Source organism: Vigna umbellata, chromosome 3, assembly GCF_029865625.1.
Source record: "Vigna umbellata cultivar VRB3 chromosome 3, Vumbellata_1.0, whole genome shotgun sequence".
NCBI lineage: Eukaryota > Viridiplantae > Streptophyta > Magnoliopsida > Fabales > Fabaceae > Vigna > Vigna umbellata.
In genome coordinates, this window is record NC_142167.1 from 16,806,738 (window position 1) to 16,825,764 (window position 19,027).

The 19,027-nt window shown below is 33.6% G+C and overlaps 2 protein-coding genes across 2 annotated transcripts; one reads left to right on the forward strand and one right to left on the reverse strand.

The window, feature by feature from the left end:
- The first annotated feature begins 3,304 nt into the window (after positions 1 to 3,304).
- LOC124839695 (cytochrome B561, amino-terminal protein) lies at positions 3,305 to 7,028 on the forward strand. The gene is made up of 7 exons (XM_047315597.2): positions 3,305 to 3,561; positions 3,632 to 3,687; positions 3,772 to 4,688; positions 5,246 to 5,438; positions 5,551 to 5,736; positions 5,891 to 6,267; positions 6,449 to 7,028. Exons 1-7 carry the CDS (start codon positions 3,404 to 3,406, stop codon positions 6,587 to 6,589), a joined length of 2,028 nt encoding a protein of 675 aa, XP_047171553.1. The 5' UTR covers positions 3,305 to 3,403; the 3' UTR covers positions 6,590 to 7,028.
- Positions 7,029 to 7,895: 867 nt separating this feature from the next.
- Positions 7,896 to 16,389, reverse strand: LOC124839688 (binding protein). Its single transcript, XM_047315587.2, has 12 exons — positions 16,000 to 16,389; positions 15,246 to 15,415; positions 14,957 to 15,150; positions 14,053 to 14,261; positions 13,846 to 13,948; positions 13,285 to 13,448; positions 12,301 to 12,439; positions 11,711 to 12,024; positions 11,216 to 11,545; positions 10,047 to 10,186; positions 9,828 to 9,925; positions 7,896 to 8,731 (listed from the first exon to the last, which is right to left on the reverse strand). Exons 1-12 carry the CDS (start codon positions 16,152 to 16,154, stop codon positions 8,264 to 8,266), a joined length of 2,484 nt encoding a protein of 827 aa, XP_047171543.2. The 5' UTR covers positions 16,155 to 16,389; the 3' UTR covers positions 7,896 to 8,263.
- Between the last annotated feature and the right edge of the window lie 2,638 nt (positions 16,390 to 19,027).

Consider the following 19,027-nt stretch of genomic DNA (forward strand, 5'->3'; position numbering starts at 1 on the left):
TTAATCTTTTTGAACTTACTAATAAATAAATTAAGTTAGATTGATTTACTAAATAATCAACTTATGATAAACCAGACCATATCGACCAAACTAGATTTGAACTTTTTGAACTCACGAATGGATAAATTAAAGTTACTAAAATTGTATAGGAAAGAAATTATACAAAACTATACGCTTATTGCTTTAAAGCAGAATTTACTATAACCAAATAAAATACAAAACGATCGTGATAATAAACTAAGCTTAGAAAATAAGATTATTCATATTGACTATGATTTATTCAAAACAGAAGCAAAACAATAAAAAAAACATTTCATTTCCTCCTTTAAACTAACTAATTAGTTTATTTCATTAAGATCAATCATTTTCACTTTTTTTCGGAGTCTTTGGAAGGCCTCGAATTTTAAGGCTTTAGTTATTAAATTTACAAGTTACTACTAAGATCCATAATACTTTAATTCAATTTCTTCATCTTTCATAAGATCCCTTAGAAAATGAAATTGCACTCTAATATGTTTACTTCTACAATGCATAACTGTATATTTTGTAAGTTTAATAGTTGAACTATTACCATATGGGTGTTGGCTTGAGAAAGAGTTAAAAATTTTAAAAATTTTCTCATCTATATTGCTTGACATGCACTAGCAACAACCACAAACTCTAGTTTTGTACTCGAAAGAGTCACTGTTTCTTAGACATGCACGACATTACTCCTAAATTGAATAAAAAAAACATAATCAAATGTGCTTTTAGAGTCATCCTCACCTCCTACATAGTTAGAGTTAGTAAATGCAAGTAGATTTTCTTCCCCACCTTTCTTGTAAAAAATTTCATAACTATAAATTCCTTTTAGATACGGTAGGATTCTTTTGGCCACCTGTAGATGTAACTCAGTAGGTTTGGACATGTATCTACTAATTAGACTCACATTGAATATTATATTTTGTTGGGGAGCACTTAAATACGTTAAGCTTCTTACAATCTCTTTGAAGTGAATGTCATCCATCATTACATCGTCACTATCTTTATTAACCTTACACCTTAGGACAATTAGGCTCTTCAGAGGTTTGTCCTCAAACATTGAAAATCTTTTCATAACATCATTTGCATATTTCAATTGACATAAAAATATTCCTTCTAGTTTTTGTAAGACTTTTATGCCAAGAAAAAACTTCATCTTTCCTAAATTAGTCATGTCAAAAGCTTGTGTCTTACATTTCTTGAAATTAATCATCATGCTCACATCATTTCATGTATAAATTAGATCATTAACATAGATGCTCACAATTAACAAATTTTGTTTAGCACCCTTTTTTTATGAATAAGGTTTTTCACTTTGACATTTTTAAAAGCCATCATTCATGAAGTGTGCTTCTATATAACTAAATCAATCTCTTGTGTTTGTTTTATACCATATAGAGCTTTGTGTATCTTATAAACCTTGTACTCCTTCCCCCTTTTCACATATCCCTTTGGTTGTTCCACATACACATCTTCATTCAATTCCCCATGCAAGAATGCAAATTTAACATCTAGTTGAAAGATGTCCCACCCTCTACGTGTTGCAAGAGCCACAAGCAAACGTACACTGTTCATGCATGCAATAAGAGCAGATCCTTCAGAGAAATCAATTCCATATTGTCCTGAAGAATCATTAGCTACAAACCATTCTTTACATTTTATCAACTTCCCAAGACCATTCAATTTAGTTTTATAAATCCATTTGACTCCCATTCATTGTCTTTACTCTAGCTAATAGATTCATTAGTTTTCAAGTTCAATTCTTCTCAATTGATTGAATTTCATTGCCCATAGTTTTCCTCCATTTTGCATGTTGAACTACTTCTTCAAATACAACCGAGTCATCACTGGTGACATTTTGGACCGTGTAGGCTGCTCCTTCTTCTTCTTTTTTTTGGCTTAAATGCTTAATTCATCCCCATGTTAAGAGGTGAACTTCTATTTAGTACCCGATTTTAAAAATGAAGACATTGGGTCCCTATGTTATGAAAAATATATGAATAAAGTCCACAGAGAAAGAACAAGTTCAACAAATCATCAAAGAAAAAATTGAACAAGAGATAGAAAAAGTTGGACAACATCAGAGATAAGAGAAAAAGTACGGCCACATCAGCATGGACTTAACGCCGTTGTTGTCAACTTAATGGACATGACCTTATTCATACATTTTTCATAACATAGGAACCCAATGTCTTCATTTTTAAAACCGGGTACTAAACAGAAATTCACCTCTTAACATGAGGACGAAGTAAGCATTTAAGCATTTTTTATTCACTCAAACCTACACTACTAACAAAATCTCCCATTCAAGTTAGTTGTTGTTTATCTCTCTTTTGAACTTCATTTATTTCATCATCACTTTCAAGCTCCATGTCTTCCGCTAGTTCATTTCTAGCATTGTCACCACTATGTTGTTGCTCACTATAATCACTATAGGGTTCATCATCACCTCATATCAAACCAGATTCATATGCTCTTTGTAATTGGTGCTACAATTCCAACTTTTTTTCTTTTTCAAACAAGACATATTTATTAATCACAATTCTCCTAGTTTTAGGATGAAATAGACAATAACCTTTCGATTCACTACTAACATCTAGCAAAATGCAAGAAAAGCTCTTATCATCAAGTTTATCTCGTTTGACGTAAGACTCTAGATGTGGATATTCTTAAACAAGTAACTAGAAACCAATATATTAATAAAATAAAGATATTTTATTCAAATACCATGTGCTTATTGGTCAGAGCTTAGTATAGTGAAGAAGAAAATATCTTTTGAATATATAAAAGTTTTGTAGAAAATAAATAAAATAATAATTGGTTAAATTAAAATTTTAATAAACAAGAGTTTATTTAAATTAAAATATTTATTTTGTCAAATTTTTATTTTAAATGACATTCCTTAAATTTAATTCTTTTTTCAATTTGATTGTTTCAAAAATTAAATCAATCATTTTGGTAAAGTACAATAATTATTTATAGTTAAATAATTATCCACAAAATAAATAAAAATGATTTATAATAAAATTATAAAAAATAATTATATTTATTTTCATAATTATAATTTTATTATTTTTAGTTATTATTAAAAAAAGTAAGCATACATATTTTTATTAGTGTAAATACAAGAATGACTTAGAGTATCTATCTATCTATCTATATATATATATAATTAAATTGGGAAATTTAAAAATAATAAAAACAAAATTGAAAAGACAACAATAATTATGTGACATAAACTATTAAAATATAGTTTTTTAAACAAAAAGAAATGGAGCGAGGGAAGAAGAAGAAGAACTGGGTTTGTATTTGCAATTCTTTGTGTGAAGTGTGAAGCTTAAACCCCAAACCAAAACCCTAACGAGGTTGGTTCCCAATTTCCATGGCTTCTGCGCCCAAATCAAAGTTCAGTGTCTATCAAAACCCTTCCTTTTCCGCGGTTCTCACTTCCAACAGTCTTCAACCTTCCAATTTCACCATCCTCTCCATCCTCTCCTTCTTCACCGCTTCCGCATTCGCCTTTCTCGCTATCATCTTCAGGTGCACACTCACACTTTCTTCTTCACGCGATTAACAACTCACTCTTTATAACACTACTCACACATTGCAGGGAAAATGGCTTTATCGACATTTTGAGCTTCAGAACTTTTTCCCCTTTCACAGCTTGTAAGTTCCTAACTTTAATTTTTGTTCATTGCATTTTTTTAATTAGGGTAATTTGTAATATTTGATCCATTTATTGAACTTCAGATTGGCTTGCCAAGACTCTACAAGCTTTAGTGGGTTTTATCTTGATTGGAACTGTTTCTGCACTCCTCAAAGTTGTGTTTCTACGTAGGGCTAGGTATGCTGGAGGTGTAGTTGCAGTTAAGCCTGTGTCTGATTCTAGCAATGTTAATAAAACTGACATTTTGCTTACCAAACATCAACAAGGGCTTTTAGGAGTGAGGCCGAAGGTTGATTTGGCACAACCTGATTCGGCCAAGAAGCTTCCCAAGTCTAAACCACAATTTCCTTCTTCAGATTTGCTTGTTCCTCTTCATCAGCCCATTCCCAGCCCCACTCGAGGTTCTTCATCTCGCATTGATGTGGATGGTTCAAATTCTAACAGGGGTGCTGCTGTTCGTTCCATTGGTACTCCCTCGAGGTCTCCAGGATCAGCATCGTTGTATCTTGCACCGGGTTTGGTTTCCCCGCCAAGGGGTCCAAATGGAGTGGATTCTGTGGTTTCCAGTCCTTGGTCTAACAGGAGAGCCTCCTCTGCTAGTAAGATAACGTCAGAGGAAAAGCTGGAGAAGTTCCTAGCTGAAGTGGATGAAAGGATCAATGAATCGGCGGGGAAGATGTCTACGCCACCACCTACAGTTCCTGGTTTTGGGATAGTGAGCCCTAATACAGTTACAGGCTCATCTAATACCTCTGGAACTACAAGACTTATGCCATTGAGGCCTGTGAGGATGTCTCCTGGATCTCAAAAGTTTAATACTCCCCCCAAGAAAGGTGAGGGTGAGTTTCCTTCACCAATGTCTATGGAAGAATCTGTTCAAGCTTTTGAACATCTAGGCATCTATCCTCAAATTGAACAGTGGCATGATCAACTCAGGCAATGGTTTTCTTCAGTTCTGCTGAATCCTTTGCTTAACAAGATTGAGACTAGCCACATTCAGGTTCAACTTATTCTTCTTGTGTTCAAATCATGGTTAAACAATCAGAAAAATGTTGTTTGTGAAAATCAATATATGTGACAATAATTTTCAATGACAAAGTATGTTTGAGCTAAAATATTCATGGAGTGTTTATGGACCTCTCATTTGTGTGTTCCAATAAATGGTGTAGAACTGGTTTTGGAGAATTAATTCTTGGTCAATCTACTTTCCTGATTGTGTTTTACTCATGGTTTGATATGTTATTACCAAGAAAAAGGAGTATAAAGTATATTATTTGACTAATGTGGATTATGGTTATTAATATTTAGCACAAAAAGGTTGAACATTCCACAAGTTTTTTATTTTTCTGAAATTTAAGTTGTCATAGTGTTAGGAGCATGAAATAATGTTTGAATGAGCCATTGAAACTAAGCAAAAACAGTTTAAAACTCATTTTGGCAATTTGTATACAAACAAGCTCTTGTCAATTTATGCTAGAAGCCCCTGACATCTAACATGATTGGAAGATCAACCAAGTTAATTTATTCCCCCTGGGTCTAAGATTTTCGTATTCATAGGTTATGCAAGCTGCTGCTAAACTTGGTATTTCTATCACAATTAGTCCAGTGGGCAATGATATGCTGTCTACTTCTGCTACTTTGCCAACAATTGACAAGAGTCAAGACTGGCAATCTACGATGTCTCTCAATGAAGATGGGCTTCTTCATCAATTACATTCTACACTAGTGCTGGCCATAGATTCTTCCAAATGTATGTTGCTTCACATTTGTCAATTGAATGTGATTTTTGGTCCAAATTTCATTATATTTGCTGATAGCTTCTGAGCTCTTACAAATTTCTACTGGTTTATATTTGCAAACAGCCAAGTCGTTTGTATCTAATATACTGCAGTCCGCACAGCAGGCTTCTTTAGTTCCTATGATGCAAGAGTGTGTGGATGCTATCACCGAACACCAAAGGCTCCAAGCCTTGGTTAAAGGAGAGTGGGTTAAAGGTTTGCTTCCTCAAAGCAGTGTTCGTGCTGATTACACTGTGCAGAGGATCCGAGGTAGTCAGAATTATGGATATATTGCTTTTATTAGAGAGTAGCCTTCGTTAGATTTCCTGAATAAATTGAAGCAGAACATCATTTGTCTAAGATTGATTTTATGGCCGCATACACCAATATAACCTAACTTTAGTTACCTTGTCTTAATTTTCAGAGCTTGCGGAAGGAACCTGTTTGAAGAATTATGAGTATCTTGGAAGTGGGGAGGTTTATGATAAAAAGAATAAAAAGTGGACACTTGAACTACCTTCTGATTCTCACTTGCTGTTGTATCTGTTCTGTGCTTTCCTAGAACATCCAAAGTGGATGTTACATGTGGATGCTTTGTCTTATGCTGGAGCTCAGTCTAGCAAAAACCCATTATTCCTGGGTGTCCTTCCCCCTAAGGAAAGATTTCCAGAAAAATACATTGCTGTAGTGTCTACTGTCCCTTCTGTACTGCATCCTGGAGCATGTATTCTGGCAGTTGGAAAACAGGGTCCCCCAATTTTTGCGTTGTACTGGGATAAGAAACTGCAATTTTCTCTTCAGGTCGGTAATGCCTGCTGTTGAGCCTTATTTTATACTATTATTATTTTACCCGCAATACTGTTATTTTCAATACGTATTATACATTGTGAACTACTAAACATGATTTTCCGATGGATCTCTTATGAACCAGCACTGTTAATTTTTATATTGGTTTGCTAACAGCTCTGGTTTTTTATGTCAGGGAAGAACCGCACTTTGGGATTCCATTTTGCTTCTGTGCCATAAGATTAAAGTTGGTTATGGAGGTATTATCAGGGGCATGCATCTAGGCGCTTCAGCTTTAAGCATTCTCCCGGTTATGGAAGCAGAATCCGAAGATTAAGTCCTGTATTGACAAACCAGTCCCTTCTATCAACATTCAGCACGCTGATTTCAACTCCTGCAACAGATTGCATTTCTTGAAGTCAGATTTTGCAGGAAAGAACACAGTGGAGGTGAATTCCTGCTGATCGAGTGTTAACGCATTATGCTGCATTCTGTATTCTAGATGCCTTTACAATGACCAGCTGATTTCACTGTATCTGGCATATTGCACTGTCAAAAAGAAATTAACAGTCTCTTTGTATACCAGTCCTCCCCAAATGCAGTTCGCTCAATACTCAATGTTATTCCTTGGGGGAAAACATGTGATCTGGTTGATAAAACTAAAACAAAAGGCAAGCTCACAAGAACATGTTTTTTTTTTTTTTGTTATTGATCAATTAAATGTTTTTATCATCTAAACCTTGTTTATTTACACTAACACAAGTTGATTGTTTTTCCATTATTTCTTAAATATTTAGAAACGTAATGACTTTGTACAATTACATCATGTACTTGACAAGCAAAAGCTTTCCAATTCTGGTGTCACATCCAATTGTTTCTAATTTTCACGCACAACACTCAAATCATGCGTGAGACTTTTGATCTTGCTAATGTGACGTGATAAAGTGACTGGAGTTGTGTCTCACCGTTTTTTCATTAGCTTATCCTTATTTATCTGTTGCTGAATCATGTACCAAAAAGCCAGGTAATTTAAAATTAATTCAATATACCTGCTTTCAATAATTAAATAACAAGAAATAAATGAGCAATGTAATGGTAGTCACAACCACTCCAGTGTCTAACATGACATGCATCAGCCAGACCAGCTTAAAAAATAGTTTTCAATGATATGTTTCTTCTCCCTTTTTCAATAAAGCAAATGACAATCAAATTTAATTAAGTTCACATTAATTATATAAAATTTGTAAACATGTCATTAACGAAAAAATTTAGCTTATCCTTATTACTATACTTTTTTATAGAAATGTATTAGTAATTTATAATAGATTTATGTTACCAATTTAATCCATTATTATACAATAACACTAAAAATAAATATCTGATGAGTTTTCTACATTAATAAGTTTTTATCAGTACCACGAAGCATATTATCGACTTAGAAAATAACCGTAAAGCTTATACACGTGAGAGAAAAAAAAAACAGAAAAATGAGTAATAAAGCATTCCTTTCTGGCTATCAAAAGGTATGTAAAATACAAATATTCATTAAAGAATTTTCCTTTCATTAAGATCGGAAGCTTAATTTTCTTAGATTTAATTCAGAGCTCTCAAACATAAAAGAACAAGACAGTATACATTCACCATTAATTACTAAACCAACTTCTATATTTAACCAATATTCAATAGTAAACACACTTGACTATGTGTCTTTAAAATACAGTAGTGAAATCCGATTTTCATTTCAAAGGAAAGGCAATATTACAAAATTGATTGCGCCTTAAACCACTCTCGATTTATAAAAGGCAAATAAATAACAATACAATATCACTAACACTCCTAAGCCTCTAATTGTTACTATTAATTCAATTGAAGGTGAGCTAGGAACACATAATCTCAAGTGGGGAAGAACTGTAACTGCATAACTTAAAAAGTGGACGCTACGGAAGCAATGAAGATAAGATGCAACAATTGTTAGAACCTATGGGGCCATACATCACAATGCAATGGCTGATCATCTCCTTGGTTTTGATTGTTTCTTATATTGTTCATATAGCTGTAGCGATAATGCAGTCCTGTCCAGCTCTTTTCTCAACCTTTCATTTTCCTTGATGTCATGATGAACCATGAAATGGGAAACAAGTTTCCTCTGCAACTCATTGTCATCAAATGAACTCTTGACAGTTGTAGAACCAATGGAAAGTGATGCAGCAGGGCCATTTGTTCGTCTCTTGTTTTTTAACTTTATACTGCCAGTTTGTTGTGTGAAACATAATTCTTGGTCCAGAGACATTTCCTTAAAAGCTAGTTGAGGAGAGGACTTGGATAAAAGGACCTGGTTATGTGCAGTACTCATACTTGAAATTCCCGAGGCCAGTGTTGATATAGCTGTATGATAATGGCTGGACAAAAGATTGAGTTCCCAAAGTACCGAGGCAAGGGCACCACTTAAATTGGGATCTGTGGAATGTGGTAGATATTTCTGCATACCGAAGAGTGAGACAATCCATAAAAACAGAGACATAAAAGAGTGCTCCACACTAGAATGTTTTGCAATGAAATTCACAAGTTTTGCATTTTTTTCATACTTCGACTTAAAATTCATACCCAGTTACTTTCTCAAAGAATGTTTTATATAAAGGAAGCATGCTCCCATATTTCCCCTTTCCCATATAATTATATCATGCTCTTGTCATTTCATTATCATTAGTCTCAAAACAAAAATATCTAGTATTGTTACTCTATAAGCTAATCCACAATCCATAAAAATAAGTGCAGTGCACTTTACTGTCATAGAGCTGAAGGTAACTTAATAACTAGTAACATACTGAAAGGAAACACAGGAACGACCAAATGCATTTAACCTAGCAGATGCAAATGTAACCAGATATGTCTAACAAAAAAGATTGTCTATTTACGCAACATATATTCTGAATATCCTACGTAAAATTTATGCTTAACTTTGTATAAATTCAACTTCAAACATGCATTTAAAAGAGAAAATCACTAATGGACATTTACAAGGAATGGAGGACTTCCCTGTCTTGCAATACCCAGTTTAATTTCCTTATTTCTTTTACATTATTCTGCAAATGTGGATTTAGGATTAACTGTGATGTTTGTACCTACTTATTTGTTTAAATCATATTTCTAGACAATGTAAGATCTTAAACACATTCCTTATGTTGAGGGTTGGACTTGGACATCTTGAGCATAGCACTACATATTTGTGCTTGATCCAAAAACAAAACAATTGCGAGTGATGTGATAGACTCAACAAACTTAGTCATAAACTTTAATATCATCTTAGAATATGAGTTTAAGTTTATATCAACTCCAAAAACCAACTTATAAAATAAAATTTGCATTCAGTTAGAGACTCTATTTTAGCTATACCTCTAGATGATTCAGATCTACAATAACTATATCCTTGAAAAGATATCATAACATCAGCACTCTTATTGACCACCCTCTTGTCCATATTTAATTAAATTTCTCAAGCTATAAAAAAAAGAGGAGAAAAAACGAAGCAAAGATTCTGCACTTAATGCATGCAAATAACAATGACAGAAGCTTACAGGAATTGTGCCAGAAACAGAGCCTCCTCCAATATCATTTTCCAACAAATTTCTGCACTTGACATTCTTCTGAAGGAGATGCTTTACGGTGACCAAGGCTGAAATGGGTTCAAAGGATAACTAAATACGTAAGTAAGTTTCTCTTTTCCAAATATTTCCAGTTTCTTATACCAAATAGTAGTGCATATGAAATTGAAGGATAAGAAGGATGGAGCATACCAGCCATGGAATCTGCTGATCCAACACACAGTGAAAATGTTGCTAATCGTTTTATAAATGCAGCAGTCTTTTGCATGTCATGTTGCTTATCATCGCACAACATTATCTTCAAAGCTTCTGCCAAAACCTCTCCTTGATCTCTGTTTCATAAATATAAAGCAGGAACTGGAACAAGTTAAAAAAATAAAATTAAACTGGAAAAATTGCTAATGAGGTGCATTTCCTTGTACACATTAAAGTTGAAACAAGGAATAAATTTGAAAAGATTAAAACAAAATTCAACAGCACTTTATGTTTCCATTCCATGCTTTCATTGGATGCACATTTGTGTGTCCGCATCAAGCATATATGGAATAAGATCAGTTTTCCAACAAAAGTATATATCAAAAGAACTAACCGATTCTAAAAGCACAAGTTAGGTGAAAGCATGTTAGTAATTTTTATTTGCATTTCTCTAATATATTCATTCATGACAAGGCCGCTGGAGCTTTAGGTGCCAATATATGCAAGTAAACTCTACCTTGGGCTAAAACTATAATTTAATTAGAAAAATGAGGGCAGATAAGACTGAATTCCTAGCCATACGGAAATGAAAACTCTGATACCTACTTATTCTTAAAGCTTAAGGTAGCCAGGACCCAAAGGATGTATTGTTCTCCAGTTTGTTACTGTAGTTACTAAAATTACGTCTTAAAAAAGAAGACTTTAAATCTTATTCACTTTCACAAAATCAGATTTCTAACACACTCCCTTCGTACCAAAGAATTTGCACCGGTTTAGCAATAAATATTTAAGGATGGTTTTGATAGCAGAACTGATTGCAAGTGATAAGATAAGTTCAACAAATATCACCACAATAAACTCTCACTATCTCAAAAAGTGAATTTTAAACATAAATCTCACAAAATAGAATTTTTAAAGTGAGGATGTATGCTATAATTTTGTCAAATCTTCATTCAATGTGTGATCTCCAAACATATACATACTAATGAATGTAAATTAGCATGAAAGACAACACACAAGAACAAATACACGAATATCATAGCAACAGAAATGACCTATCCTGCATGTCTGGCTGAATTTCAGCAATAGAAAAAAACACTGGTCATTGGGAAAAACGTTGAAAAAAGGAAAATGGTGACTTCAGGATATTGTATTTTAAAACAAACCTTCCTGGCCTGTATTCAAGAATAAGATTGTAAAGATGGATAAAGAAGTCCTGTAAATCAACATTCAGGGCATCAAGATTGTTCCTCATCACTTTAAAGGCAACAATGCAGCATTGGAGACGTTCCGATACAGTCAAACATTTGGAAAACTTGTCAGAAGTGTTGCCTGAATTGCTACTTCCAGAAGCAAGTACTTTCAGATGATTCATCAGATCACCCATGAAATCAAGGTCAATCAGATGTGAGAATTTTGCCAGTCCTTTCAGACAAGGAGCAAGCAAAGGGAGGGGTTCCACTGCAGCAGATAATGCCCCAGCGTTAGCTTCAGGCCTGAGCAAAAAAGTGAGGGAAAATTATCAAACCATCGTGACTGAAAGTGATTAATTATTATTCAAAACTTAATGATCAACACAAACAAAAATTATGCACGAAATATTGACACAACAAAATGTAAAAAAGAAAAATAAAGTAAAATACACGCAATATAAAACACACCTGGCACCGATGGACTGCATTGTATGCTTCAAAATACGAAAGTACGTCTCAAAGACAGCAGAGAGTGTTTCAGTTTGCATCTGTTTCCTCTCCATAACATCCAGGGTAAAGGATGCAGCCTTGTAATCAGCTTCAACCTCCTTTCTTGTCTTAGAAATCGATTCTTGCCTACTTTTCTTTCTATCATTCTCCATCAACTGATTTGATGCATCAGTGTGTTTCCTTTTCTTACTTTTTTTATCTTTTAATTTCTGATCCTCTTCTGTCTTTCCAGACTTCAAGAGATCCTCATTAAATGAAAGGGACAAGAAAACCTGAAGAGGTATTGCAAAGAAGAAACGTTACTTAACAGCTCTATCAAACATTCCACACAATAAAATAAAATAGGTTTCACTAAAGTAACAACAGGACACAACTTGTTTTGTGCCCTTTAAAAGATAAAACCTTTTTTTTATTAAAACATGTCTAAAATGATAGAAACTGATTTTACCACAAAAAAAAAGTGAAGTAGAAACTGTTTAAAGAAACAGGAAAACGATGAAGTATAGATTTCAAACAAAAGATACAATTATCGAGAGGGTGGGTCGTACATCAACAGAATCTGGGTGCAATTGGCAATTGTAAGCTTTAACATAATCGGCAATCAATCGAACTGCCTCAACAGTGACCTCACCCCCATGTTTACCCTCATTTGTAAAGAGTGATTTAATCGTGGAACAACAAACTTTCCTGTTGAAAAGAAACAAGAAACTTCAACTAGGTATATAGCAAGAACTAGAAAGTATCATGAAATAAAATAAATAAAAAAATCAGTATCCATATTAAGCACAAAATAACACAAGCCGCAAAGTACTGTCTTCCAAAAAGATTCAGGGGTCAATGTTAAAAACAAAAGCTAAGTAAATAATACATTATGTCTTTCCACTACTTGAGAAACTGAAATTAGAAGTATGACTGAGTTTCTGACTCAGCTTCCAGGGGAGAGCGAATGAAGTCGCAACATAGAATCATGGAATGAAACAAGGTATTTAATTATGCTACTTGGCAACAAGTTCCTGTGGTAAAGTTCATAACTGACTACACGCCTCAAGCAGGTATTATTCTTCACAATAGTTGTTTAAGTCAACAAAAGATCCAATTATGTTAAGCTAAACCATCAAATGCAACCTCATAAATAATAACATTCTACAACTCTTTTTGACAAGGTATGGTTTTCAATACTTGGTAAAATATTCTGTATATACCCACTCTAAACCACCTCAATCACAAGAAATCAATTTGAACACACTAACAAAGGACTCAAAGGAACTTCCATTGAGAAAGAAAATGCGTTTTCTTTACATTCAGAAATTCCAATGACCAGTAAATCACAGACAATTTTAAATCCAACAAGAACCCCATTACCATAGACTTTTGGTCTAATCACCCAAATGGCAGCATACATAGTTTCCATTTCTGATGAATTAGAATAACATTTACAAAATTAATTTCATGTTTTCCGTGGGAAATTCCATAAAATTCAGAAGAAAGCTTAACATAATGAAGAATCATCAACAGCGAATATACAATAGAACCTTATAGCCTCATCAGTAGAGCCTATGTTTCTGACAGTAGCATCCAACAAACTTTCACGAAAGTTGAAATGGGGATTTGCATCAAGCAAAGAACAAATACAACGAACTGCTACATGTTGAAATAAAGGCTTCTTCTCTAAGGCTACCAGCCTTTGCAAATATGCCTGACAACGTTGACAAAAAAAAATACATCTTAGCAGAATATAGATCAACAAAGTTCATTTTTGTAACAACTTCAAACAATATATCTTAAAAAAATTGACCAATGAAGTAGGTCCAAGAAAAAGGAAACAACCACCATAGAAAGCTCAGGAACTAAAAGTCATATGTATGAACAGAATAACTATGATTCAGTTAAATAAAGGAATCTTAGTGTTAGATGTTAAGATGTGTGTTTCTGTTATTTGGGCTTAGTCTATTCTGTATTAAGGGCATTGGCCCATATCTTACAATATAAATAAACTACCCTATGTGTATGCTAAACACAAGGGATATTTTCTCCCAATCTTCTCTATTTCTCATACTTAGTAAGTTGCATAACATTTTAGAATGAATGCGAACCTTGTATGCTGAAAGAAGAGTAGACTCATAATAACGCATCTTTCTAACAGTCTTTGAAACCTTCATTTCTAGTTCCTTTTCAGTAGGAAGCCTGATCCGATAACTGCCACATTAAAAATAGGATTAATGTTGATTTTCAAAGCAAAAATAATCATAATATCGTTACATATAAACTGTGCATTATAATATATAACTATCAGGCAATACCCAGGGACAATATCTTTGAAAACTGCCAAGAGGGATAGAAGTCCAAGCTTAACAATGGTATGATCGTTATCTTTAGATAATTGCACCATCTCTTTCAGTAATTTAATGTTGGACTCTGGATCTGTAAGTAAGGCATTCCCCAATTCTGCAAGTTTACACTTCTTGCTTTCAAATGTCTCCTCAGCTGTAAGATCTTCCTTTACCTCAGCCTAAACAAAGTCAAGACAGTATACCAAAAATTATGCACAATATCTAGTTCAATAATTTTTAGCCTTGTAAAAGGTGTAGGCAGCTCAACATAATATATGATATTTACAATTAATATGAAAATACAGTTAGTAGGTGGACTTCTGTGGAATGTGGATCCTATTAAATAACATCATAAAACACACTTTACTTAGTGAGCCATACATGAAAATAAATTAACAACAGTGTACTGATATTATTTATCCGTTTTTAATGGATATCATTTCTCTAAATCATACAAGTGGACAGCATTATGGGCATATAATATAACAGTATAACAGCTGAAATATATGATACATATCAAAGATAAATATGCATAAAAAGTTAAGTTGTACACAAAAAAAATAAATACATAAAAGCTAGCATTAGATTAACTTAAAAGTTCAATTGGCTGACAACTTGTCAGAGGACACGAGGATGCAGGATGCAAGCTAGTATTATAGTAATGTGACACATTATTCATCAGAAACTTCAAAATGTGAATGTTGCATGGAATCAATTAAGAAAAAATTTACCTTTGTTGTCATTCCATTTGTATTTTTTTTTTTTAACAAAGCATTCCATTTGAAAATTGTTAAGGTATCAGATGTGAAGAAGAAAATGAGATTTGAGAAATCATAAAAAAACTAAAAAGCTTTTTAATTTGATTGGATAATACCAGCACTGCTGCATGTGGTGTCTCTTCCACTTCTACTTTAGCCACTTCTTTCCCTTGTTTTTTGGCCTCCTTCTTCATTTTCTTAAGTTTGGCTCTCTTTTCAGCCTTAGTTAGCTTCACCATACCTTCATCCGCAATGGCATCCTCTGCAGTTCCCTCTTCACTTAGATCATTTTCTGATACGGCTTTTGAAGCTGCAGAATTGTTGTGAGAACCCAAGCACTTGATAAAAGGTCTAAAAATAAAGAATAATCTTGAGATAGCAATGCATATCTTGAACACTAGATACCTGTCCGGTAATGGAGTTTTCCATCCAATGTCTTTATTGGAAGAGCATCTACACGATCAACCTGCAAACCAGTTTCTTCTTTTTCTTTCTTGAGAGAATTTTTTTGCATGCGTTTCTCATAAAGTTTCTCCAATGCATCGTCTTTGGCATCAGCAACCCGCGTAACATGCCTGAGGATGTGTGAGAATGTCATTTCGTAAGTAACCTTATCATATAAAACTCATCACAATACACATTGACATAAGCTGATAAATTTCATATTTCTATAGAATCATAGCAACCTAGTATAAGGTACAAGAAGGCCAACTATTCTGGGCCCACCAGAGTTATCTTGGGTGGAAATACGGAAGAAAAAGAGTTAGCTATAATGATAGAAGAGTAGAAGTGAGGTTACATACAAAGGAACGTGAGAGATATGTAGGGAAAATTTGGGTAGTAGCTTTTTATTAGGCAGAGAAATAGTTTCTCTCAGGAGCTCATGCTCTGGGATTACAGGGTTCTCTTCTCTAATAGTTTCATTTTCTATCTATAGTACAAATTTATACCTGTATGCACCTAAACAGTCAAAGCAGACAATAAACAAAAGGTTTCAGAGAGGCAAACTGCGCAAATTTATAATTTTCCCTATTTATAAATCGTGACAAAAGCTTCGAAACTTTCGGTAACAATCTACACAAAAATGTAGCATTGCAAGTAAGGGCGCCATAAAATGTTATGAAAACAAAGGACAGAGGGTTGGAAGAAAGAGTCGAACTTGGTGATTGAATGGGTGTCCAAGGTGGAGAGCAAGGAGGCATAGTTGCGATTCTCTTTGATGAATTGGAGGTCTTCGTCGGAAACCTCAACTTCGTCGTCTAGAACCTCCGGGGGAAGGTCCGGCGGAAGAACGACTTTCTGCTTCTTTCCCATCGATCAGTCAGGGAGTTCGTGAAGCGTGGTCAGAGTCTTCAGGTGGTTTGTGCTTGAGGACTCGGGCCAACGGCGTACGCTGAGGTTGAGAAGAAGGAGAAGAAGCGGTGGAATGGTCGAGAAAGAAGAAAAAAGAGGGTGCGGCGGAAGTAACAGGAAGGGGACAGAGTGTCGTGTTGGGGCAAACTTATTTGTAAAAGGCCACTGATAAAAGAAATTGCATGCGGCTGGTGTGGTTGTGTAAATTAACCCTGCGATGCAGGTTTTTCTTCTTTTTTTTATATGTACGTATCCAAATAAAATTTGGAACATATTCGTAAATATTTGTTATTAATAATAATGGATATTTTAATATCCATTTATAACAAATTAGATATAAGTATATAATCTATTATTTGAAAAAGATGAAAAATAGAATATAGTTTATATTTTATTAATTTAAATTTAATTAAAATTAAAATTAATTTATATTTGATTAAATTTAATTTAATTTATATTTTAATTTACATTTTATATACTTTTTGTAATTTTATTTAAATTTTAATTTAAAAATTTAATCTTTTTAAATATTCACTTTATCTATAAATATTTGTAACTTTTCAAATATTTACATATATTTTTTAAACTTATATCCATATTGACAAAAGGTAAACTTTTTTTATTGCAAATGAAGTAACAAATAGAAAAAAGATATTATTCCTGATTTGATCTGTTACTTTTTAATATGTCAACTAAAGTATAATAAAAATGATATTACGCTTAAAATATGCTCTAATTTGGTACTATATTACCTAATTTCTTGAGACTATATAATGTAATATTTGTTTCTTTATTTTGTGATATTATCTATATCATATATAGTCCTTTTAAGTTTGTTCTATCATTTTTTTTTATTTTGGGATAGCCTACTGTTTGCATGTACAGTTTTTCATTAATATTTATTTGCTTGGAAAGATAGAACAAATTTTTATTTGATTAGATTAATATTAACATTATTTATATGTTCTAATGATATTCATGGAATTTTATTTATATTTAAAATATTAGAATTTTTACTATATTTATCTCTATGTTATTCTATTTATTATAATCATATTATGTTTATAATTACTTTATGTATTTTATATCACAACTTTCTTATACATTTACAACTTTCTTATATATATAAAACGAGAATAGGAGAATTTTTTTAATTTCTCAACAATTATTTTACAGTTTCAATCTAAAGTTGTTATCAGATCGACATCATTTGTCGTTGTCCACCACGAAAAGTTGTGAATGAAGTTTGTCACTATTAACCTCTATTCCTTGCCATTCCAACATCCTCTGCCATTGTCCGTCGTTGACCACTGTAACAATTTCGTCCAAATAACCTCGCCTCTCCACGCGACAGCCAACTCCATCGATGTTGGAGCTTTGTGTTGCTCTCGCCCCGCCGTCTCCTTACCGAAACGCCATCGCGCCACCTCCATATTGGTCGCCAACCTCTCCTCACTCTATTTTGCCCTTTCGAACCGTGTTCTATTGTCTAAACGAAACCCTTTCGATAGTCACCTAGGGTTTGCGGTTTCTCTTTCAAATTCTTTATCCCTTGATTCGAATTGGCTTTCTGACAATGTCATCTCTTTTTTTGAAAGTCCCTCCATCACATCTAAAAAGTTAAATGAAAAAAATTACTTATCTTGGTCGGTTGCCGTTGAAATGTGGTTTCTTGGTCAAGGTCATTGTGATCACCTTGAGCATGATGACAGCCATGCATCAGTTGATAAAGCTGACCAATGGAAACAAGCATATTTTCAATTGTGCTCTCTGTTATGGCAATCAGTGGAACCCAAACTTCTTATATCTATGAGAGATTTCAAAACTTGTCCCCTTTTGGAAAAAAGCTCAAAGTATCTATGTCAACGATATTCAACGTATTTATGACACAACAAACAATCTTGCATCTCTTAAAATGGGAGATCATGATACAATGTTCTTCATGGTTAAGGCTCAATCTATTGTCGAAGAACTTAAGATGTTTTTGGAAGCAAACTCATTAGAGAATATCAAGAAGAAATTAGACAAATATTACATGGTGTTAATCCTTCGTGCTCTACATGATCATCTCAAAGATCAACTTCTGACTAGTCATGAGGTCTCCTCCATGGAAACATTGATCACTCGCCGTGTCCCAGTACCTCAAACTCAGGATGCACATGAACTAGTGAAATTATCTGTCATAGTTGCCACACGAGGAAGAGGAGGACGAGAAGGTCAGGGACATCCTTAATACACGTACTATAAAAGGATCTATAAAAGGATGGGTCACACTCAAGAGAATAGCTACTATTTACATAGGTTCCCTTCCAAAATCGCCAATATTTCGAAGATTGAATCTTCCACTTCTAAGTTCACCGAGGATGAATATCAAGAATATCTAAGGTTAAAGTCTAACAGCTTGGCACAACCATCTCAATCTCCACAACCTGCATTTCTCAATCCATGGAAGATCAAAATTCATGAGTAATTAATTGAGGTGTTTCTGATCACATTTATGATAATACCCCTTTGTTTTTCTCTATTTCCTTTTGAAAAAAACTTCATTTCATAACTCTTGCTAATGGATTAAAATCTCCTAAAAAAGACTCGATCATGTTTCCTTGTCTTCCTCATGCATTCTAAACTAACCTTGATTACAGATCTTTTGCTATAAAGAACTAGTTTGAAAAAATAGATTGGAAAAGGATACAAAGCCAACATATTATATTATTTTGGATCTCGTCTAAGGATGTTTTGTGTTGCTGCTCCTAATCTTAAAGTGTTACATAATCAACTTAATCATCTTCATTTGTTTAAATTAAAAAAAAAAAGTATACTAAACTTAATAATTT